The sequence below is a fragment of the Aptenodytes patagonicus genome, chromosome 2 (genome assembly GCF_965638725.1).
Source record: "Aptenodytes patagonicus chromosome 2, bAptPat1.pri.cur, whole genome shotgun sequence".
Taxonomy (NCBI): domain Eukaryota; kingdom Metazoa; phylum Chordata; class Aves; order Sphenisciformes; family Spheniscidae; genus Aptenodytes; species Aptenodytes patagonicus.
Window position 1 is genome coordinate 123492890 of NC_134950.1, and position 24861 is coordinate 123517750.

General features: G+C 38.8%; 1 protein-coding gene across 1 annotated transcript; it reads right to left on the reverse strand.

Moving 5' to 3' along the window:
- Positions 1 to 5325: 5325 nt before the first annotated feature.
- On the reverse strand, positions 5326 to 20142 carry LOC143157480 (prostatic acid phosphatase-like). Its single transcript, XM_076332313.1, has 11 exons — positions 20029 to 20142; positions 18584 to 18679; positions 17765 to 17851; positions 16964 to 17116; positions 14722 to 14820; positions 13497 to 13592; positions 10893 to 11025; positions 9553 to 9635; positions 8562 to 8668; positions 7921 to 8090; positions 5326 to 5447 (listed from the first exon to the last, which is right to left on the reverse strand). Exons 1-10 carry the CDS (start codon positions 20140 to 20142, stop codon positions 7934 to 7936), a joined length of 1125 nt encoding a protein of 374 aa, XP_076188428.1. The 3' UTR covers positions 5326 to 5447; positions 7921 to 7933.
- Between the last annotated feature and the right edge of the window lie 4719 nt (positions 20143 to 24861).

Sequence of the window (24861 nt, forward strand, 5' to 3'; positions counted from 1 at the left end):
ACCACGGTTCCCAGGCTTCCCCATCTTTCTTGTCAGTCCATGCCCAGTTTTCAGCACTTGAACTTCTTTCTTCCTCCACTGTTATGTCCCCACCCTCCTTCTTGGTCTCTCTTGGTGTGATTGTGCCTATGCAGAAGGCGAAAGAGAGTAATCCACACTTCATAAAAATATAATACTTTGTCTTTCTGAAAACAAATGTAAGCTGATCATCTTCCTCTATTATTTAAGAGTGCAGGTCATAAAATATACTTTCTTTAGAGTATTTTCATATGCCTCAAAAATCAAGAGTAGATGTTCTACTTTTTTAATCTATATCGTTTTTTAGATAGGTGGTTCCTAAGCTTTTTGGATCAAGGAATCCTTGTTGGCTCTCAAAATTTTTTCTTGTCCTTCCTAAGCCCTTACCATGAAATTCATAACTGATTAGTTTTTGTAAGATTTGCCGGTTTATTGTGTTTCTTTGATGAGTGACTATGACTAATGAAGTCTCATTATTATGGAACCCTTATAGTAACTTCACTTTAGACATGAACTCAATTTTTGTGTGATGCTGGATGGCATCATTCAGGGACGTTTGAAAATATTTAACAACTGCATTTTATAGAAAATCTTTGCTAACATCTCTTAAAAAATGGTATTTCAACCCAAGACCAAGCATATGATAAATAGTTCTGCTTTCTGTGGCTTCACTCTTCCCTTTGGCATGTATACTTTGCTAGTGAGATTATTTTATGCCCAAAAGAATGGGCACCACAACATCTTAAATAAATCTCATTCCAAAATGGAACAATACACTCGTGTGCCATAGTGATTAAGACAGGGTCCTGTAGGAATCTTGTAGGTAATCTCTAAGTATGTTGGTAGCAGGTATTTCATTTGGAAATTTCCTTGCTTGTCTTAGATTGTCTCCATTTCTACTGCGCATTTGGCAGCTATAAACTTGTCATATTCTGCAACAACTAAATCCTTACCCTTTTCAGGAAAAGTTGCTTCAAAATACAAAAAATCATTCCTAAATCAATCTAGTTACAGTTGTCCAAGCATTATAATGCAAGTGGACCTAAACAATTTTAATCATGTTTATGTTTATTTGGCTCATTGGCATATATTTTAATTATGAAATTATGGCATTAAGTAGAATTAGCTTAAACACAATTGTCCATTTAAAGTGCATATATCTATCTTGATGCAAGCTATGCTTGCTGAAGCATAGCTGGATTGGCTTTGAAGTGCACTGGTTGCAAAAGAACCCATGCTTTAATGTACGCAAGGGTTACCTTAGGTAGCTGCTGCTGGTGGAGCACAGCCTACACCCTGAAAGGGTGGAAGTCATTGCAGTCAAGGTAGCCAGATATGAAACTGCTGCTGGCACTTACGGACCAGGCTGCTCACATGGGGAAACAGCTCAGATTCTGTCACTGACTGAATTTGCAGATCAGCACTTAACCTAGTTTGGATTTATTTGCAATCATGTTTTCAAGCTTTTTTGAGCTGAAAAAGGGAAAGAAAAGAAAAATTTTGGTTTCAGTAAACAAAGTGACATGTTTTCCAAGCACCATTTCGAAGCACTTATGACAAAAGCAAAAGACTGTCTTGCAGTCCTGTGTTGGGGCGATTTCACTCAGTTGTGGGGAGTGGGAAGGGACAAAGGAGTTCATTTGTGACACAGGAAAAATTAACTTACTTAGGCTGGTGACAGGACATGATCCTATATCTTGCACTACTGGAGAAAATGCCCTAAGCACAAAGTTACTATTCTAAGGCAGGCGGGGGGAATAAAGTGTCTACTCAGTGTCTTCTGATAATTTCTTAGTTTGTCCCAAATTTGTAATATTCACCTGGTTACAGGGCACTCAGAGAATTTCTTTCTGGTCTTACGATTAAGATGTTTGCCTGAGACATAGGAAGCCTAATTTGCACACCAGGAAATATGTAAACAAAGTGAACAGCAGTGAGAAAGAGGCAGAAAGCACTATTCATATTCACTTTCCCCTCTGAAACTCTGCAGCCTGGTGGTGATTTTATTTTCTGGAAGATGTAGAGTCAGATCCTTTTGGTAAAGGTGGGATTTGAACTTGTGTCTGCCACATCTCAGATGAGTACCCTAAGCACTAAGTAAAAAGAAGAACACTTACTTGTAGCACTACTGTGAAACAAATCAAAATTAGTCAATGAATTTGATCCATATTTCTGAATTATGTGGAGTTTGGGTTTTTTTCTTTCTTTTTTGGTAGTCACTCAGCTCAGTAAATAACCCAAAGAGAATAGGAAGTGGTGAAAAGAATGAAAATTACAGTCCAGGAATTCCAGTGCCACATTTCCCAGGCAGCACAAAATTACTGTTGCTTTTCTGTTGTTCATTCCCCATCTTGCTGACATTGTTTCAGTGTATGACAGGAAAAATAGTGAACATCACGAGCTACATCTCACCTATATTACAGCATCTATGACTATTCAGGTTATTGTATTACAGCAAATCTTCTTTAAAATATGACTGGACGGTCTATGCATTGTTTGTGAAAGAAGGGAGAGAGTTGCGTTTTCATGTGATCCTGCTTTTGCAACTTGATATATATATAAAAAAAAAATCTTTTCCTTTGCATTCTAAATAATTCCAAAGCTTAACTGTAATTTTTTGTTCATTTCTTCTTTAAGAGCAACTGAAATGAAACTGTTTATGGTTTCATACCTGCAAAAGACTATGGGACAGACTTTTGAACTCTCTGATGAACACTGGTGTTCATTTTCCCTTGGAGTAAGCAAGGTATAAAGGAAGTCTTCCTTTCTGTTTCTACAGTGATAGATAGTCCTAAGAACAAAAATGTGTGTGATGGGGTTTCTGTTGAATAGAGATGAGGGGAATAAAATATTTAGAAATACCTTAATTTGGAAATTAAATTTGAAATTTAATTTTGCTCAACAGAAATCAGAATGTTCAAGGTACATTCACTGGGCCATGTAGCAGGGAAGAAGAGAGGGTCTAATGATGTGATGGAAAAGGGTGACCTTCTATTGGTGTTCTGTGAGCAGTGGCCTCAGCTAGGATGCACTTCCATAGCTGAACTGAAGTGCTGAGGCCAGGGTCCAACTCCATGATCCCCCATACCAGACAAATCTGTGGGACAGAAGAAGGGTCTTCATGCAGTTCTGGAAATTTTTGAGAGATGGATTTGGGTGAGGAAGGCAGGGAGGAACTGGGAACTGGAGGCTAAAGAGAATCATGAAAAATGTCTCAGCTCTGTATTGCATTTTCTGTGTGAGCCTTGTCCAATCTAGGAAACCAGTGGAAAAGTTACCCTTGCCTTTGATGGGAGAAGAATGAGACCACCTTTATAGCTCTTGAACTTCCGCTTCTAAATATCTGGCAAACAAAACATTAAAAGCAACTCAAGCAACGCAAGTTGGCACAAGTTCAGAAAAAGGAGAAATAGAAACAGGTTCAGAATAGAAGAGAGAATGCCTAGAAATTTTTTTTTGGCAGCCAAGGCTACAATCTTGTTAGTAGTCCAATACCGATAAAGATGGAGTCTTAAATTTTCCTCTCTATTTGCTTTCTTTTAGCAATTTTTTTTTTAATTACTTCTTGTTAAGGGAGGTGTGATGATCAGCTGCGTGGTTTTGAGATGAATCGTTTAAATAGCTTGCACTAACTCTCCTATGAGGGCTGCCAGACCGAAGAAGGCTTTCTGCTGGTGTCTATTATGGACGTTAAGGTAATATGGAAAAAACAAGCTTCTTGTTCTTTGCGTTAAGAAGCAGCTAGAACTGGTTGTCTCATGCTGTTGGAAAACATTTTTACCCTTGTTTGGATGCTATGGTAAAAGGGCTTGCATTTTTTCAATAGAGGGAATAATTTATTGTTATCTATGTGTTTGAACTTCTTTGCTGTGAAATCTAACTACAACTCTTCTTGATGAACTGTGTTTCCTATGCTGGCTTAGGAAACGCAGGAGTTGTTGCTTGGGCCCTGCTGAGAAGAGAATGGGCTTTTACAGTGAGAATTCTGAAAGTTAGATTCTTGCTAGAGGGGAAAGGGATCTTTTTATTCTTTTGATTCTTTTGTAGCTTATGGAGTAGTAGTTATCTGCGTATGCTGTAGTTCTAAAAAGGAATATACCTTTTGTAGGCTTAGCATCCATTTTAAAAGCCTGGTCCAAGGAAAGGAAGCTAGAATGTAAGAATTTTCTGCATGTCATCTATTATTCTGGTTCTCTTTGAAATGACCTGCGGGCAACAAGGCTGTTGACAAAGGTCCTATCCACTGTGAAAAAATAAAAAATAAGAAAGCCTAGTTCTTCAAGCAAAGAAGTGCCCACTATTTTCAGAAGTTAGTTGCATCTGACTGATTGTTCTAATCCAGCTTTTGTAGTAAGAACACGAACTGTTTTCGCAATAGCACTATTAGAAAATGTAACTAGTGAAGGATTGCCCCGCACGTTCTGTATGTTTTAACTAGCATGTAGCTCTGGATTTTTTTATTTTGTGTTGCCAGTAGGATCTTTTTGTTGTTAATGTCAAGAACAGCATGGACTTACAGACTTCCCTGAAGCACAGACTTTATATGATCAGATCAGAGTATACAATCAAGGTAACATAACAAAAGGAAGGTGTTTGAAAAGCTATTTGAAACCACAAATGATTTTTCTTTCAAAATTAACACTCAGCCTTGCTGTCTTTTTGGAAAGAGATAGAATGACTTAATATCCGAAAGCCCTGTTGGGTCAGCCAATTGCCTGCTAGATTTTCATGGCTGTTTGTAGGCTTCTCTTAGGTCTAGATCCATGGTCCATTCTTTCCATAAGTCTCACCTTCCTTCTGTATAGAGGTGGGATATTTGTGCATGTATAAAACAGAGAAAAGAAAAAGAAAGACATCTCTTTGGTAAGTAAATAGCCATTATCCTCATTTTTGTAGCTTCTGGGATCTGTTTGTGTAAAATGCTTCATTACTTCTTGAATAAAATAAAGTATAAGGACACTAGAATGACTCCTCCTTTTGGGGGCTCCTTTTGAAGTACTGCTTCCCTCACCAATTCTGGAAGTTCTTGTCTCATTCTTCAAAAGAGGGCAACACTCCTTCAGAGGTATTTTCCAATTTTGCTGTAAATTAAGGCTATAGCCCTCCAAAACACTATAACTACAATTGCATTCTTGAATTAGTTCTGCCAAAGTCCCTTTGGAATTAGTAGGTCTTGAAAAATTACTCTGGTTTCATATTACACTTGGGTTTTACTACTTGATAAAATAAAGCGAATGTTCATGAAGGGTAAGTCACCGCTTTCTATAATTTTGTTTTGTTGTACTGAGGAATGTTTTCTTTTGATAGAGATCAGGAGACTGTTGGTCATGCTGATCGAAGTTAATGAGAAATGTTAGACTGTAGTCACATCACAGTGTGGGAGGAGTTGTTTCAAAAGCTAATCACACTGAAGATCATGGAGGGAACACCTAAAGGTAAGACAAAAAGAGAGAATCATTCTTAGCATATGGCCTCACTCTCCAAAAACATGGCAAATCTATTAATAGTACCTCAACAAGTGGGTAGCTCAGACTAAGTGCAAAAGAGTTAACAGATTTGCTCCCATTTTGATGGAATGAGGAAAAGTGTGTTGAAATGGTGAGCCAATCCACACTGAAACCTTCCTGAGCAGCCAAAAGAGCACAGAGAAATGTATTATCTCTTTCCCAAATATGCTGAGCTGTCTTCACTTCCTATGTTCCACACTGTGGTCTTCGTCATGTGGAGGAACTTGGCTCTGATTTATACCGCCCTCAAATACTGCTACTCTCTTGTGTGACCTGTAATAGCAATACTTGTCCAACCCCTGTATTTTCTTGTACTGAGGACGTAAGTCATCTCCATGAAACTTCAATTAAGCATTTTCTGGAAACAACTCTACGTTTCGGAAATGGTGTCTCTGCGTAGAATAGCTATGTAAGGTAAATTTTTGAGCTCAGTCACACTCCTGTATTTCATTCAAAAAAATCACATTTATGGGCTTCTATTCATCAAATGCTCTGATGCATGTATAATCAAAGTATTAACATACGCATTAGCAAAGGACAATATTTGAGATGATTTTTGACAAAGCTGAAAACGGCTGAAATCAGTGATATTGCAGCTGTGTATGTTAGGTGTAAATGTGACCTGTAAACTCTTTGCATCACTCTTCAGCTTGGTTTAGCTTCCTGGTGTTAAAGATCAGCTGTTCCAGCCTATCTGCATTGACTGAGAATTGGTAATGCACAGTGGTTTAGCACAGTGCAGTCCCTCTGTCAGTGTGCTGCACTGTGCAGGCTGTGGGGCAGCGTTGCCTTGGCATTTTCCCAAGTGCCACTCATCCACATCAGAGAGTTTAAAACTTCTGCCTGCAGGAAAAGAGTTATGAGCCCCAAAATTAGGATCTGGCCCCAACAGTTACTGAGATGGAACCATTCTGAACGAGGATAAAATAGGGGAAAGTGTCAAATCTTGATATGACAATATCAAATATTTTGATTGAAGCGTCAGTTTTGGTTGTAATCTCTTTTGTGATCCATACGTGTTTTCAGCACTCAGGATTACTAATGAAGGCAGTTGTGAGCAGTGATGCTGGACTTGGTGTAAAATGCCTGAACACCATCTAGCTTCTACTTAAGCAAAATTTGAGAATTGAAACAATGTGCAGCCTTTGTGTTGAACTTAAAGGCTAAAAATTTGTATCTTTTTTAATGCCAAATTTTGATTATATGGTAATTTTTTTGTTTATTTACTTGGTCAGTTACACAGTTTGCTTTGTGAAGGAGGGGAACTAATTTCCACAAAACTTAGATTAATAAGCACCACAGTATAAACATGAAGTATTTATCATGATCTTCCATGACTGACTGTATTAGTTCCTTGGCCAAAAAAAAAATAGTCAGAACCAACCTCCCCCTCCCCCTGACAAATTACCTTTTGCAATTAAATGTGGTAATTTTCTGATATGTTTCCTGAGAATTTGTGAGCAATGAATATAGTGAAGAAATGAGTTTAGTGAATCATTAGTTGCTAATTATTCATTCACTCTGGCTAAACTATCTCCAGTCTGTTAATGGATTCCAGATATTTAACAAGGAATTATTTGCAACCAGGTGAATTGGCTTGCCTGCATTCTTCTAATATCTGACATTTCAAATTCTTCTTGAGATCAGTGATTCAGAAGGCCATATGGGATTTTTTAACATCAGGTACAACATTTGATCATCAAAAAAGTGGGGACACTTTTGAATCCTGGGGCCTGTTTGCTTTTCATCTCCCTTAAGGAATATAGAGCTAGATACAAGAGAGACAATGTAATTCTCTGCCTTCCTGTTCCCTCTTTCTGCAAACGTAAATATCACCAGTGGTCAAAATGGAAAGTTAGACATCCTAATGTGGAGATACAGACAACCTACTAGGGGATGCGTTAGTATGCCAATGTGTGTCTGTATATGTTTGACATTCTGGTAAGTACCAGTCTGATACACTATTCAATATTCATCTGTTTTGATCTCTGAATGTCTTCTAAAATCAAGGGAATGCATAATGTTGTTAATCAGCTCAGACAAATACTCTACAGTTAGAGAAGATAAGGTGAATTGTTATAATTCAGTGCATTTGTATCTGCTTCCTCGGTAACTGAAGGTCTTTTTGACTGTACTGAAACAAAAAACCCATGAAAAATACCCTAAAGTCTAATCAGCCTTGATTCCATTTCACCAGAAAGTTGGGCTGGAATAGATAAATGTATCAATGGAGTAGAAATTATGGCCATGGGTACAATCTGTCTTACTGAATCTGACTATTTTTCATTTCAGACCAGATCCTTATGAAAATGATTGTTACTTCAAATGAGCTCTTGGCAGAAGATGTAATCCTGACTTTACTTTTGGGTACACGTGCCCAAAGCACTTAACTTACCTCTTTTTATGTCCTACATCCTACATTCTCTTGTCCAATGGTGTACTAGGACTGGGGAGACCAGCTGAGTAAATCTCTCCAGTGGACAGCGAAATTTGCAGCCAGGGAGAGTGAGGGGGTGAGGATCTCTCAAAGAATTATTCCGATAGTACATTTCTATGGTGTATTGCCTGTTTCAAAATACAGAAGGGTCAAAATAAAGTTAGGTATGCAGAACCACACAGCCTTTCTGTGTTGTAGTGATTGTACTTTGGGACAAACTTTTAGCCAGCTTATTTGTCTGGCTATTAATATGTATCATTAGTACTCTGAAGAGATCTTTTTAAATAATAGATGGTCAGCACCAATTTGCATGTAGTTTGTCTTCTTGGTAGAGAGTCAAGGAGTTAAACAGATAAAAAGGGTAGAGTAAAACCTCTCATAACTGTAATGAAGCAATATATAGAGGATTTTCAGGCTGCAGTGCTGTGATTCTGCTACTGTCAGTAACTGCTAAATTGAGTCCAGTTATATAATTAAAATAAATTTGTAATCTTTTCCTGTGTAGTGAACCTTGTGTATCCAGTTTAATTAGTCTGGGGTATCAGTAAATTGCTTTTTAGAAAAAGAATATGTTAACAGTACGGCTTGCAGATACTTGCCCATTTTTTTCCTGGTAAAGTTCAAAAAAATGACAGGCACTGTAAGGAGGCAGTTTCCCATCGAAGACATGGAGTGCCATCTGTAAGGCAACAATGGTGGCTGCATGCTGTAAATACAGGAAACCTTTGATTAAAGGCCTATTGAAAATGATTGCATGTACCTATTATTTAACAATATGTCCAGCACATTATCTGTCCACTTAACATTACTTGTGTGGCCTCATTAATACTTGCCCTCTGCCCTCTGCAACGTTGAGCAAATACTGTCCTTTTATGGCTGAACAAACTGAAATGCTGCCTGTATAAAGTATACATATATGTAAATATTTAAGAAGTCTTAGTCACTTGCAGTTCTTATCAAAGTTAGTAGGAGCTGTTAAAATTTCTTTTAAAAAGAACTAGTGGTTTCGTGTGTTAAGTAAACACTATTTGAGATCAGATCAGTAAGCTCTTTGGCTGATATATACCTGATAGGTCATAATCTAACTGCAGTTTAGAAATAGGAGCTTTTTACCGAGAGCAATCCAAAAATTCCCTTCTCCAATGACAGTGTTTGCACATTCTAAACAAAAGTATAAAGTCATAATTGAGTAACTGTCTTCATAAGAACTTCTAAAATAACTAATTTTAACTTCATTTTTCTTTTTTTTTTCCTTTTGCATCTGAAAACGATGGAGGAAGCAGGAGGTTTGTTTCTAAATTATCTTTGTGATAGAGGTTCAATAAAACATGAGGCATGGTTTTTCCAGTTCTCTGCTCAGTCAAAAAAATATTACAATGAAACAAGCCATGACATCAAGTGGAAAATGGAATGCTGCAGGTTTCAAAGTAGTATGTGTTCATTAAAGAATGAAAATAATCCAACGATATTTAAGGTTAACCGAATAAAAAATGCTTGTAGCTGTATTTCATGAAGGAAATAAAGTTTCATGGCTTTCACTGCATTTAATACCTCCAGAAAGGGAGCATAAAAGAAACAGAAAGGACTCACCGCAGAATACATAACCATTTTTTGCTGGTTTGAAGTCTTTCTAGCATCTGAGATATGCTTTAGAATAGTTTTTAAAAGAATACCTGAAAGAAAATGGGGAAGCAATGACAATGAAAGGGATGCTTGTGTTAACATCTGTATCACTTGTTACTGTTTTAACACAATCTGTCTTTAAATGCACCAGATTTATTCAATTGACTTTATAGGTAATTTGTGCGGAGTGCCCTGGTTAATTCTGATAATATCTTTTATATGAACACTGGGCCTATTTTGCTTCTGTGCAAAGTGTTTTGGGGATCCCTAATAGCCTCAACAGCTTCAAACAGTGCATTCACAGCTGCTTTGTGCCAGCAGAACAGTGCAAGAAGAGCACGCTAATGAATACCACCCTCTTTTCTGTGTAACTCCACTGGCTTCCTGATTTCCAGAGAAAAAGAAAGAGCACATCCTTTGGACTCTGGGCCTTCTTAAATTATGTGGTTGTCTGTATTTTGTTAATGTTAACTGCTGAAAAGTTGTAAGATAAACTATATGAATTAAATCAATGGCTGTGCTAGTATGCTAGCATAAGGTTGGAATCTCAACAAATTAAAATCCTAAAATGAGAACTATACACTCTAGCAGAATTAGACACGTGTATTGTCTTCAGCTACTGGCACATTTTTTAATAGCAATTGTTAGTAAAGCAAGAGCAGAGGTTTGAACTTTGTGCTTAGTTTTGTAAGTTGGAGCTCCAAAAAGACAAACAAATTAACCCGTGCTTATATGTGATTTGTCCTTGTAGCTCACAGAGCCTTACTGTACAGTGTCCATATAAAACAAAAATGACGCCCAAAGGGTGACAGTGGATGAATGGAGGAGAACGAGTGGTTAAAAAGATAAAAACTATTTTTAAATTTCAGCTACTATTTGCTGAGTTTAGAAGCAGTTTAATAATCTCATTTTAGTACTCTCAGTAATGGAATATAAAGACTGTTAGGCAACAAAGTTACCATCCTAGAGATTATTACAAATAATATTTTGTTAAGTAAGTTAAGCATGGTGGCTTACATTAAATTCAGACTTGATTCAGTTCAGCAAGAATCTGTGTATTACTTTGGATTTCTTATACAGGGTAACCAAAATGGTACCACCTTTATAATGTTGGATTAGGATATTCGTGATTCACATCCTCACCACATCTCTTCCCATTAATCAAAATTTTTCAGTGCTGATCACCAATATCCACATCATGGCATCTTTCATAGTTCTACTATGGAATCAGTAGCAATGTTTATTATATACCCTTTCTTCTTTCCCATTCTACTCTTGGTTTTAAATGGGGTAAGAATTCGGCTTACCTCCCTGCAAACGTGATTTTTGTGTTTGTTTGTGGAACCCAAATTCCGCCTGCAATAACAATTCTGAGAGCTTTATCAGCTTGGTCCTGACACCATGAGTAGCCCAAACAGGTAAAGAGTAATTGTTAATGTCCTACAGTGAAGAAAGAAAACATGGTGATTTTCTTACTGATTCCTACTGCTAAATGTTGTTTGCTCTGGCACAAAATGCTTGTCAGAACAAATTCTGAATGTTTCACTCAAGTAACATTTTCTCTTATTTTATTATAAAAATAATGACTGTATTTTGCATTTAGACAGCTGTAGAATTCTTATTTATAGCATCACACTGCTTAAAACAAATTTGAAGGGCAGTGTTCAACAAGAAGAGGAAATATAATACTAAAAATTATTATGCAAAAAGCAACTGGCATTATTTATGCCAATTGCTAATGCAGTTGTCAGGTGCAAAAAATTCACTTTATGACTCTCTTTTTCAGCCGCCTACTGAGATATATCCAAGATCTTTACTGAAACAAATCCTGTATAGATGCCAGGATTTTAAGGGCTGGCAGCACTGAGGTATAAGTGAGATCCAGAGATCAAGTAGGAATATGTATAGCTGTAATTTGGATGTACCAGAGTATGAGGTACATGTATAGGGATTAGACATATAGATGGAATTCCTACCTATGTATACCAGGTCTATTGGATACTGACGCAGTCCTGAAGCTGAAGTGGAATGGATTAGTCTTTCCTTAGGGACACAGCCCAAGATATATTAATGGTCACAACTGTGAGAAGGAAAGGTATGCCCAACACTCCTGGTTCGCACTACCCTGAATTCCTGTTTAAACAAGGTTGGTATCTTTCCTTTAGTTCAATGTAACCTCTGTGAATGTGAGCCATTGGGCTGAGCTCACCAGAGGGAGTGTTCTTGTAACAAGTTTGAAGGAAAATGCCAACTGCTTAAAGGATTTGTTTGCACAAGTGAAACAATAGAACATGTTAGGTTAAACCAGCTCAGGTCACAATGTATCACTTTTTCTTTTAACAAATGTGATTTGTGTCTTGAGGAAAGAATTGGCTAATTGCATGCTATTTAAGACTGTGCTGTGGGCAAGCAAGCACCTCAGTCTCCGGGTTACCTGAAAGTCAGATGATACTTAGCCAATAATAACAAATACAGAGAAATGCATGCTACTGTAGTTTCATGAATTGTGTTTAAAAAACTATGTAAGAAAGCTCTCTCTGTATGCTTGAAAGGGTGAGAGTGGCTTTTATGGCAGATGTCTTGATAACCCCAGAGTCTTCACTGAGTAGTATGAATGACCAAAGCTCATCAAATCTAACACTAGAAGGAAAAACCCAACTAATTGGTTTGGTCTTCCAGCATTTAGCTAGATCCCTGATGGGAGTTGTCAATTTTGCATATTTCTCTGGTGACACAGGTTTCTCAGTATGATATAACAATTGAAATAAAAAGTTGTGGCCCTGAGCTGTCCTGCATTTGGAAAATACGGAAAGGTGACCTCACTGAAATTACAGTGAGGTGTCCCAACATGTTAACATTTCATTTAACTTAAGGCCCTGGCTAACATTCCATCCAAGACTACTTTGACCAAAGTTGGACCTTTGAGAAACTGCAGGACAGAGGTAAATTCATTAGCATCACACCCAAGTATTACATATTGCTTGTGAAATCCACCTTAGATCCACCCTCAGTTTTCTAGTGGATATCTCAGTACTGATGACCAATTTATCATTAATATTTGAGTTTAAAAATAATTCTGCATTAAAGCATTTGTAGTGAATGCTGCCTGCAAAAATAAATTTTTAACACAAGATTCTGCAATTTTCACTTGCTTCAGCTGAGATAAGTCTAGACTTTTGAAGTGACATGAAGTGGGCTTGTTGCTAAATTAAGGGCACTCAGGATTTTTTCAAATCCCAGTCAGAGGTACCAGACTGTGGGACCCAGATACCCATGACAGTTGGGTACTACAGTATCCCTTTTGTTATAAAATCCATGCTTCTTTGTGATACGCCTGGTTCCTTTGCTAAGAACAGGTTCCCAAACTTGCACAAATAGCCAGTTGTGTCATTCCAATGGCTGCTTAATTCCTGAAAATACTCTGACCACTACTGTCCATATGCAAATTATGACTTCTCTTCCTTATACAATTTGTATAAAATCTTTGTGGAAGGATGCTTACGTTACTTTGCCAACAACAAATGTTATTCCTGTTTATCTCTGTGATGGGGTTTAGAGGAGTAACAAGACAATTTTATCCGAAGGTATGCTTTTGCCTAATTCTCCATATGCAGTCACTGACAGAATATTGGATTTGGTAGGCCACTGGTTTGTGTTCCTTATAGTGGTGGACGACCCATAGCAGCCTCACACAGTCATAGTGTCTTTACAGGATTTTCAGTTGCAAGTTTGATGTTAGGTGAGGGTTTCTGGGGAAGAAGCTGAAAATAGCCTGTGGTTCAAAAAAGTTTGGAAGCACAGACCTACCTTCTTTTGATGTCCTACAAACAATAGAAATAAGAGCTAAAACCAGTTTTGAGGAAGTGTTAGTATTTCTATTGGACCTTGGGAATTTTCTTTATATTAATTACCTCATACTGTAAAGTGTCAGAGAGCTTCCAAATTCTTTCAGTGTTCAACTTCTTCAACGGGTATCCTGTATGAGTGGCTAAAAACTTCAGAAATGGCTGGAATACAAAAAAGCAAACTTGTAGTACACAGGGCCTTTTTACATCATTTCTGTACACTGCCATACTACTACATACTAATTTTTAGAAACAAGATAGTCTTTGCACTTTGCACTTAAGCAGTGAACTATTGCCTAGTGGTAAGAGAATTTGGCCTATTCATCTAGACAAGGTTGGTGATCTGAGTTCAGGTTTGAAGTATGGTGGTGGTTTATGCTTGGTGGGAATGTTCAGAAGGGGTTAGAGTAGAGGGGACATAGGTGTATGAGGAAGTCTGGCAGAAATCCAAAAAGTGCTTAAAGGAAGTGTGATAAACAGAATTACTCTGACGTTGGTACTGAGCAGAAGGGAGGTATGATGTAAATTTGGTAAAACTAGGAATTGTGATTCACTTGCATATAATACCCAGATGCAGAGCCAGAGATAGATGGCTGAGGTCAGTGGTTAAAGATTATAGAAAAACAGGTGAGTTTGATAGTGTAATTTTGAATAAACCTGTGAAGAAGAAGGTTGCAGCAGAATAGACAAGTGATTACATACTCATGGCAAAGATTTTGATGGTGGAGAAAGAAAGGAAAGGATGCCTTACAGAGGCAAGAACAAAATATAAGTGAGCACCTGAATGAAGACTTTGGGTGTGAGACATGAACAGGTACTTGACGAAAGCACTGAGGCTGTTCTAGAAAATCTGGGGAATTGAGCTGTGAGCATTTGGTGGTGGAAGAGGAATCTGAACCAGCAGAGAATTGTATAGACAGAGATGTTGGAGAAGTTGCTTTACATGGGAGTAAACAGGGAGAGGTATTGGAGTGATTTGAGAGGTATTGGCACTGATTTGATCTGAGTTTTTGTTTTGTCTGTTCTTCTAGAAGGTAGGTGGACTGCTTTTTTGCAAGGTAGTCAATAATTTATCTTTTCCATTACTTGCAATTTTCAATTGATGGGAATAGCCCAGTCTAGCTGGATCTAGAATGTTGTAATTGTTTTTTGTGTATGTTGTCTACACCCACTGTGAAGATTAGAGATCTGGAAGGAGCATATTGACTGCCATTTTTTAAACCTACCTGTTAGATAATGTGGGCAGAAGTGGTACATTTTAATTAGATTTCCAGAACTGAAAATACTTTACCCTGTACTGCTTGAGTTGCCTTTGGAAATCCCTTGTTGCAAAGGTTTCTCTCAGAAGCTCATTGTATCTTGGGCAGTGTGAGAAAGGTAAGTATAACAACTGAAAAGAAAATTGCAAAATGTTAGTTAGGCAAGGTGCTTCTTGTTCTGCAATTCAATATACCCTTGCAGGATTGTTGTTCTGATTGGCTGCACTAGTTAGGACAAGCTGAAAAATAATTCCGGAATGTAGTTTTCAAGGATATTCATCTTCAGGACTGTAAGAGTCATACTGATGACTGCTTACAAAATAACCATTAAATGTTTGGAGGAGTAATAGCTGCAGTAGTTCAAAGTTAAAGGATTCATCTACACAAGGTGAAATTTGTACCTTGACAGAAGACTAACACATGTACTCACAAACTGCTTTGTGCTTGGCTTCCCCAGGGATGATTTCACTCGTGTTCAGTCTTTTTTTAAACACACCGTCACCTTTTTGCAACAAATTGCCAAGCAGCAGCTGGACTGCAATAGGAGCCTTTGTGCATACTCAGCTGTATTAAGTGGACTTACTGCAGCTTCATTTAGTTCAGCTAAATCGTAGAAACTTGTGAAGTTTCTGTAACTCACTTTTGTCTTTCATTAATTCAAGACATATGAAGGCTGAAGGTTACATGTGACTGGGATAACTTAAGAATTTGTTAATTCATTTATCTAAGCTAAACGGAGTTTATTCTTGTTTGAAGTTTTTTGTGTTAAATTTTAAACAAAAGTTAAAACAAAATTTGACACTGAGATATTCTTAGTGTTTTTCTCTAATGAGCTTTTTGTCCTTTTTCCAGTAATAAAGCTCTATCTATATAGTCCCACAGTTAAAAGAACTTTTAAAAGAACTTGAGAGTCCTGAAGGGAAAATTAGCTTGGAAAGCTTCACAGCAGTTCCTCTATCTTTTTAGAAATATAATCTATCTATTCCAGAAAGTAGGAAAGTATTTCTGAATCATAACCATAATAACCATAATATGGTTCATGAACAGGCATGACTTTACCAATAAATGATGGACACTTGTTTTGGGTAGTGGGATCCATGTGGTCTCAAGCTTAGCCTGTATATGTAGTAAAGGCAAATAGACTTAAAACACAAATAGGTGAAAAAAGTATGAAAAATGTGTATGTGTTCATGACTTTATGATTTGTTTGAATAAACTTACTTGCCCCCCTAGATGTGAATGAGGTACAGCACCGGCTTGCTGAGTTTGCTAATGGTGTTGATACTGGCCAGCTATTCTTGACTGTTTGCTGGGGTACTACCATCTGTGACAGTGTCAGAAGCAGCCCCTGACTCTACGCCAGGCTGTGTGCATGAACAGGAAGACATGTGTCTCCATACTCTCATCACCCCGAGGTGAGAACCATTGCTCCATGTCCCTATTTAACCTGAGTCCCCTATCAGCACAGACTGCGTTAACTAGACTTGTAAGCCCACACAATTTATCTTGCATCAGATGTGCAAACCTCATCTCCCAAACTGGGACTCGTACTGCACACTCCTGATCTTTCCTAGCTTTTTACCATAGGTTTTCCACAAATGGGAAACTCCAGCTCCACTCAGCTGCCCAGCTTTCCCCTCTAGGACAAGTATATGCAGGCTACAGAGCAGCTATCCACACAATTCCTTACAGCTCCAAGGTGAGGAGTTGAGGAAGGGAGATAAATAAATACATTGCCCTATGAACTCATGCTCTTAAAGCCCCGAGTCCTACTTCCTTTTCCCTTTTACTTTTCCCACCAACCCTTCAAAGTCCATGAAAAACAATCCTGTGACTCAATTCTCACTGTAATGAAAATCCCAGCACAATTCTTTTGTCTTTTCCGTTGGCTGTGGACTAAGAAATGTTGAAGCACGAGTGAGAATAGGTATGCTTCCTCTTCTCACACAAACAAACTCATGTTTGTGATAAGTTTAGGATTAATCTACTTCTGTAGTGGTTTACTCACATTATAGGTTAATTCTTTTTCTCTGTACCTAGGACTTCTGTTTTTCTTCATTTTTTGTTAACTCCAGGTCTCTGATATGTAAGTCCATTCCTGTGGAAACTCTTGACAATATTTCTAATCAGCTTATTAGGCCTTTCTGCACAATGCTTGTAACATAATGTATTTTTCATTGCCTTTACCATGCCCTTTATCCTGCCCCTTCATCCCATATCCTAGGTATTTTACTAATGATTAAGGGAAAGCAAATGCCCCTAGTTTATACTCACATTATCATGTGACAGTGGTACCGTGTGAACTGGAATTGGCAGCCAAAGGATTCTGGGGTTCCAAATCTGGCCCTGTGTCAGTGGGTACAGCCCGGCAAGACTTGCCTGAGCACTCATAAGCGTGTGATCACAGTCAGTGCTTTGAACATAAATCTGAAGCAAGAAAAAAAAAAAAAAAGTTTTGGAAGGTCATTTCTCCTGTTAGTTGTTTTTTTTCTCTTGGTAGGAAAGAAGGGGACTGGTACTGTGCTGGGGAAGATGGCATTAAAGTAGAGTGGAATGAAGAAGGACTGTGAGAAAGAAGGGGGAGGGAGAAATAGTGAAGCTGGAATAGGGCCTTTGAATAAAATTTTGGTCGGCAAGGGAGCTGCAACATGGTAGCAGTTCCCGTAAGAGTCCTAGTGAAAAGCGTAAGACTGACTCCATTTGACCGTCTAGGCTTTGGGACATCGTGTATGCACTGAACCTAAAAGAAAACTAAGCTGTATCTGCACCCCATATGGAGTGTAGAATTGGAGATATCCAACATAGCTAATCTGCCATACAACAGTGAGGCATCTGAACCTGATATACAGCCTAAAAAACTTTTCGCATGATTTTCAGTTAACCATCAGCCTGAATAAATGTTGAGCCCCAGTTTCAGGGATACTTTGAAATTACATTGAATTCAATAGGTATTGAGTTATCTCCAATCGTACCAGGTTTGTCTGAATGAGAGTCTGAATGAGAGTCTTCTCATGCATTCAGGAAGTCCCATTAGCATCCATGAAAAACATCCTCCCTCCCAGATCCAGTACTTGCCTCACGTTGCTTGTATACAACACTCAGGAAATACGAGTATCTCCTCCGCATGTACTGGCCAAGCTCATACTGTTGCTGTATGCCAAGCTGTAGAAGTAACAGAATAGTGTAAGAGGCTCAAGAAGTGAGCTATGCACCCATTCCTACAACCAAAAATAGATAATATTTCATATTATTTTGATAAAGACCTTTTTCCTTTCTAAAGTGAAGGAGGAAAGAAGACAGGAGAAAAAAAGCAGTACTGCTGTAGTTACAGGACTCTGCAGTTGCCTTAGCTGCTGCTAGTCGCTACCATCAGCTGATACTTGTGTGCGAGCTCAGCTCTGCTGTATTCCACCAATGCCTGCACTAAAATAGCTGAGCTTTAAATCAACTTTCCCTGGCATAGCATGAGAGAAGTTTCTGCTAGTACTGATCTTAGTAGTTCATGAGCTAGGAAGCGCTCCTACTCAGCAGAGATTGAGGGTGGTCTGTGAGCACTTACACCACCTTATGCTACTGATGGTTAAAGCTCCATGTTTTGTCTCAGGTGAACTGCGGTGGTCACCAGTGCCTGGCTCCTCCCAGGAGACCCCAGTCTGCAATCGAACAGCTCAACATATGCTGCTATTGGACCAGAACAGGCTGACTCGGTGTCATTTAAAATCAGTGACCGCTCATAGTTGTAGCATCCTGGTAAGTTCTTTGTCTGTCCTTTTGGAGATCTGTGTATGGCAACTTAATACCGCCTTTCTCCAAGTGAAAACAAAGTTCCAAAAAACAAATATCAACAGACCACATTCCAATATTTCAGTATATTGCCCAGGTAAGCAAACGCACCTTGGTAAGCTGTCCATATCCCTGCTGCCTTGCAACTTCTTTGTGCTTGTCGGTTGGAAAGAACTCCTGTGGGGTATGATCGCCATGGCGAAATACCTGGTAAAATAGATGGAATTCCCTTCGCGTTACTGGGATTTTTGTAATGGATATAATTAGTGCAGTCACAAGGAATATGCGATGACAGCGAGTACTGTATCTGACAGATGCTAAATATATTCATGGTGCTTTACTTGGGTCTAGATAGCTACAATACTTGTTTGATTTATTTAGACAAATGTAACGCTTCTTTTTTTCCTGGCATTTGAAAAGTAATTAGCTCAAATAAATTTTTGCAAGTTATAAAAACTATAAAATATCTTAATATATTTTGAAGAGGTTTTATGTATTTTAGGAGGTATAGACCACAACAGAAATAATAGACCACAATAAACAGAAAACAAACAGAAGCGTGTAAGTAATTTTCCAGAAATATTAGAATATTAATATTTTGGTAGGGCTAACTGGGAATTTGGAAGGAAAAAACTCAAACTACTGCTCTAGATACAGTTTCTGTGGCTGACTGCTGTGAAGTGCTCTTTCTTGGAAGAAATCAGCTTTAAAAAGCCACGTGTTGACTTTTTCATCACAAGAGGTGATGAAAGTGTCATCTAATATCTAAATACAGACTAAACTGTTACTCTGAAAACATTGAACCTGTTCTGGAATTTCACTTCAGATAAAAGATACATCTATAAAGATACATCAAGATTTTTCATTCCTGCAATGAATTCTTTCTTTGTCCAGCATAATTCCTGTAGATATGTGTCATATAATTCTAAAATTTTCCCACCAGATTTTTTTTATTTCTTAATCCAAGTAGGGAGAAATAAAAACTGCAGCACAAAAAGTATATAAGTGATTTACAAGCATGTGCGATGTTCAGAACAAGATTCAGGCTTCCTGCAAACAAACGGTACATCATAATCATTGCAAATAGCATTAGTTTCACAGCGCTGGTTCTGTGTTGCTTATTCAATGCCATTGTACACTTGTTTGGGTTTCACATAATGAAATTTGTTTTGCATGTTAATCCACTGAAACCACTGGAAAAGTGGAAACTCTTCCATGGTAAAGAGGGTTTTTGCACAGTTGATATTTAGTTATGAAATCCTCTTTTACAATTTAAAAAAGAATCCTATGTGATTCCTCTCTTAGTGCTATTAAAAAAACCCATTCTTTTTCAATCCAGAAAGTTAAGTTCATCTAGGACTGCACAAAGGAGACAAAATTATAAACTCTTATTTAAAATTGAGGATTTTTTTGTACAGTGCAATAGTGAATTTTGAATATGCAGGAAACACCTAAATATACAAAAAGTGCCCCCTCCCCCTTGCCCTAGAGTACAAGAAGAGCAGTAAGTGACAGGTTTTGAAGAAATTCCATTTGCCTGTGAACTATCTACTTACTATGGACACAAACTTCAGTTTTCTTTTAGCTGTCGTTTGGTGAAGAAAGATGCAGAAAAGGCAGAACATGAAACACAGACTCCAAATTCCACACACCAGCTGCCTTGCTCTCATCCTGAGGGTAGCTTTCAGCTATTTTGCACCCCAAGGTCCCTGGCTGGATGTGGTGATACAGTAGATATGTGGCTAAGAGGGGAGGAGTCAGTTGTGCTCAGTGAAGTCCGAAAGTGGGCTGTGAGCTTGCCTCCTCCTCCCTTTTTTCCCTTCTTGGGTTAGTGCTTTTCAGGGGATTCGTGAAATGAAAAGTGTATTTTGCACTTGAACTCAATTTCTGTGTCCCATGCATAACATGAAGTGGCATCTCTGAGCCCTCTAATTCCTGCCCCTGGCTCTTGCAAGGCAGGTGAAAGTAAAGAACTAGAAGTTGCCTTCTATTGCTTAAGCTAGGGTTTAGTATGGGTCAGCCAGCCTTCTCAAAACTGAAAATGCTGCAGATATGCTGTCTCTTGCCATATGCAAAAGAGCTAGTGAACCATCCTCGTTCCTAGTGCTCACACAGTCTTCCCTGAACACTTTGTACTAGAAAGCTAGAAGGAGCAGTGCTGACGATTGTTCTTTTATAAAGCACCTCTGGATTTTTCCCTGAATTTGGCTGTGGTCTGTAGGAGGAATAAACAGCAGGAGGTTTTGTTGCACAGGAGCAGGGATAAGCCTAAATTCACTGGAAAAAAATAAAGATACACAAATGAACTTTTCATCTCTACAGTAGATTGACTATGTCTCTAGTCGCAAAGTGTGTGCCACTGTTTTCTAGAACTATCCCCCAGAATTTCATAGTTAGGTAATTTTTTTATTTTCAAATTTCTCTTGCTGCAAACACTCTCATTGTTACAGCATGCATAAATCAAGAGTTGTTTCTGTCATTTCCCCAGTACATTTTAAATAAAGAAAAAATCTACCTCAGAGACAATGTTGCAAGAGACAGGATTGATGTTACAAGCTTAGTGGTCTATGTTCAGTCACATTCATGTGTTAATGAAAGCCCTGTTAGTATGTAAAAATTGAGGGTGATTTCTTAGTGATCAAAAGCTCTCTGTATGTAAAAATTTAAAAGAAATTACTGAAAAAAAATCATGTTGCTATGCAAAAAGGTTATATAATCTCAAGCTAGTTTAAGGCACGAATAACAAAACTTTCCTTCGTAATTATTAGATATGGGCTTGCCTGGAGGGATCTGTTCTCTTTCCTGAAGTAACAATGTTGTGTCTTTCACATCTGTCAGAGCTAAAGAGATTCCTCTATGAAACATTCAGAGGTCAGACTTTCTTGGTGCAAGATGGTTCATCTGTCATTTCTGCTTTTGTGCCTGACAAGTCTAACACACTCATGCAGAAATAGAAAAATATGGGGAGCTGCCCACATTTACTGAGAAAGATATATTTTATTTTTTTTTAATATGAGGGACCTGGAGGAGATGTGGGTCAACTGATTAAAGCTATTCACACCCTCTACATTTTCCTGCCTCCACTGGCTGTCATACTTCAAAAATCTCTTTGAAGAGACTGTGTGTTTTGCTGTTTCTAGAGGACATGACATCAGACACCACTCCTAAAATACACTGCTCTGCAAGGCAAGGTTTTTAAGGAGACCAGCTGATATCACTAAGAAAAAATAGGCAAGTTCTCAGAATTGCAAGGCTCCATTCAGGTTCTTCAGAAACTGTAGATATGTCTAGCAGGGACAGCAGATATACAACAGAAGCAGAAAGGTTTAACTTCATTCTTTTCAAGCACCCATTGCCTCACACTTTATGTGAGATTTTTTTAACAAGGAAGGTGAAATTACTCTTACTTTGGACATGACAAAATATTAGTGTAAAAGCTGATACTTGTTTCCTCTGATCTGATCTTGGTGCTGCTAATTCTGTGGGAAGACACATAAAGGGCTGGAGCTATTTTAAAGTATATCACATTGGTTAACTCTGTTCCTGCTGAAGGTCATAGAGGGAGAATGAAACAGTGTGCTGTGCCATGTACCATCGTACCTGAGACTGAAACTCTAGAGAGCAGAAGACGGAGCTTTCTTGGCATCTAACTCATACCTGCAGAAATCCCTTGTTGCAGGTGGTGAGAGGTGTGAAAACTATAGCTGCTTTCAAAGTCAAGGTAACTGATTCTTTAATATGCCTGCAGCCTGTGTAAAAAACAACAGTTGAAAGTGTAAGAGGAGGAGATAATGATAATGACAATAAATGAACCTCCCTCACTGCCTTGGAAGTACGAAGGAAAATATATGAGGTGTAGATCATATGCCTTTATCGTACCAGTAAACTTGATGAAATATTTATGGGATCGTGATAAACATAATATTATTAAGCAAGTAAAAGTACAGCTTTGTGTTGTGTCCCATATTGTGATATCTGAAAAGTCAGTGTGTTAAGAAATGCTGCTGGATCTTTGACATTGTTTAGGGAATGTAAGCTTTCATTAACAGTCCTTCAGTGCTTTAAAGTAGGTTCACGGTTTAAGTGCTATTATTGTATTTAAAAGCTTAGTAATCCAAAGGACAAAATTCGGCCCTCTATCCCCAAACTGCAATAGGAATAATCTTCTCCAAGCTGTGATGCTTACCCCCTCCCCCAGCTTTTAAGTGTAGGGTTAAATCTGCTTGGTATTTAAACACAGTGTAGGATTGGACTTGCAGCTTGAGATGCTACTTCTTCATTGGCAGTGGAGGAGGACCAGAATCAGTTGAAGATGATACACTGATAAGCATGTTAGGAGATGACTCCAGTGTAGAATTAGTGGAGGGAGAAGGAGGCAGGTGTAGGAGGACTTCAACCTTCCCACCCTGCCTCCCCTCCTTCCCCCTCCCTGAAATGTCCCCTAGTGGGATACTTATTCCGGCCTCTGGTGTTGAAGTCATGACTCTGTGGCTTTTGCAGTTTTGATGTCCATGTCCACTTCCATGCCTTTTCCATGTCTTCTTTCTCAGCCCCAGTCAGATCAGGGCTGTATCTGTCCCTAAATAGAGTTCAGTATTTCCTCTGGTTTACAGTGTACCTGTTTGTCTCTTGCTTGCACACTGTGATTAAACGATAAAGAAAAGTGAGGATATCATTCATTCAGCTGCAATAAACTAACAGCCAGAACAAAAAAAATTCTAACTCCAATTCACTTGCTTAGTATCTAAATAGATAGGTATCAGCTCCCTTTATTTGGCTAATGCTTAACATAGACTTCTTTGGTCCTTTATGTTAGGAAAACAAAGGCATGTCATGTCACCATGCCTGTGTCACAGGGACACATTACCCCCACCTCAAAAAGAATCCTGCCCCAATCAGATACACACTTTCTGTTAATGATTTCAGTGCTGGCATGCAATATTCTTTCAGCCCATTTTAAGACTGGGCATGTTCAGCTGTCCTGAGGAGCTGGGTCAAGGCTTGTCAGGAGTATGAACAAAATGGAGCATCTGTGCCCTGCAAATAGAGTAATCTGAAATGGTAACAGCAGCCCTAAAGAGCTGTGCATGATATTCTTGCTGCCGCTGGCAGGAGACATCACCTTCTGCCCCATATTCTCTGATCCTTCCTTAAATGGCAGCAGAAAACAGGAGAGAGCAATTGGTGTTGGGACTTGTAAGGAGTGGGGCTCTGGTCGTTCTTAGGCCATTCAGCATTCTAGGCAATTGCCTTCTGTTTGGGTTCAAAGCTGCACTCTTGATGTCAATCTGAGATAAAGTAACTTTTTGCACAGTGGCCAGCTTCTGCTCCCTTACACTGATGAAGTTGATGAACTTATTCCAAATATGTTTCCCTTGAGGTTTACACAGATGTTCTTCTACTGATGTTCTTCTCCACACCTTCTGATCTTCTTCATTTTGTGGCTGTGTTTGGGATATGTGCATCTGCTGCTCCAGATCCTCATCTGGTATGAGTTGGATTAGCTCTTTATCTTTTATAGAGTTGAACTGGTTTAGAGGGGCTTCAAAATACAGGAAAAGGAGGATGTTAAAATCCATTTCCTTCACCTGTTCTGATGAAAAAACATTATTAAAAAACTGGATCCCAGTGTTGATGCAAAAAGAGATCAAATTCCAGATCCAACCTTCATATGGAGTTTCGCTGGACTGTAAAGCTTCCTCCTCTCAAATGTGAGCACTTTCTCTCCAGTTCCATGTGATTCACATTTGTCGTCATAAAATACATGACTCAAGAGAAGCAAGACTGACATGGAGGAGTTGCAGATTAAGATCATAGAATCATAGAATAGTTTGGGTTGGAAGGGACCTTTAAAGGTTATCTAGTCCAACCCCCCTGCCATGGTTGCTAGATCAGGTTGCTCAGAGCCCCATCCAACCTGACCTTGAATGTTTCCAGGGATGGGACATCCACCACCTCTCTGGGCAACCTGTGCCAGTGCTTCACCACCCTCAGCGTAAAAAATTTCTTCTTTATATCTAGTCTAAATCTACCCCCCTTTAGTTTAAAGCCATTCCCCCTTGTCCTGTTGCAACAGGCCCTGCTAAAAAGTTTGCCCCCATCTTTTTTATAAGCCCCCTTTAAGTACTGATAGGCGGCAATAAGGCCTCCCCGAAGCCGTCTCTTCTCTAGGCTGAACAACCCCAACTCTCTCAGCCTTACTTCATAGGAGAGGTGTTCCATCCCCCTGATCATTTTCATGGCCCTCTTCTGGACCCGCTCCAACAGGTCCGTGTCTTTCTTATGCTGAGGGCTCCAGAGCTGGACGCAGGACCCCAGGTGGGGTCTCACCAGAGCAGAGTAGAGGGGCAGAATCACCTCCCTCGACCTGCTGGCCACGCTGCTTTTGA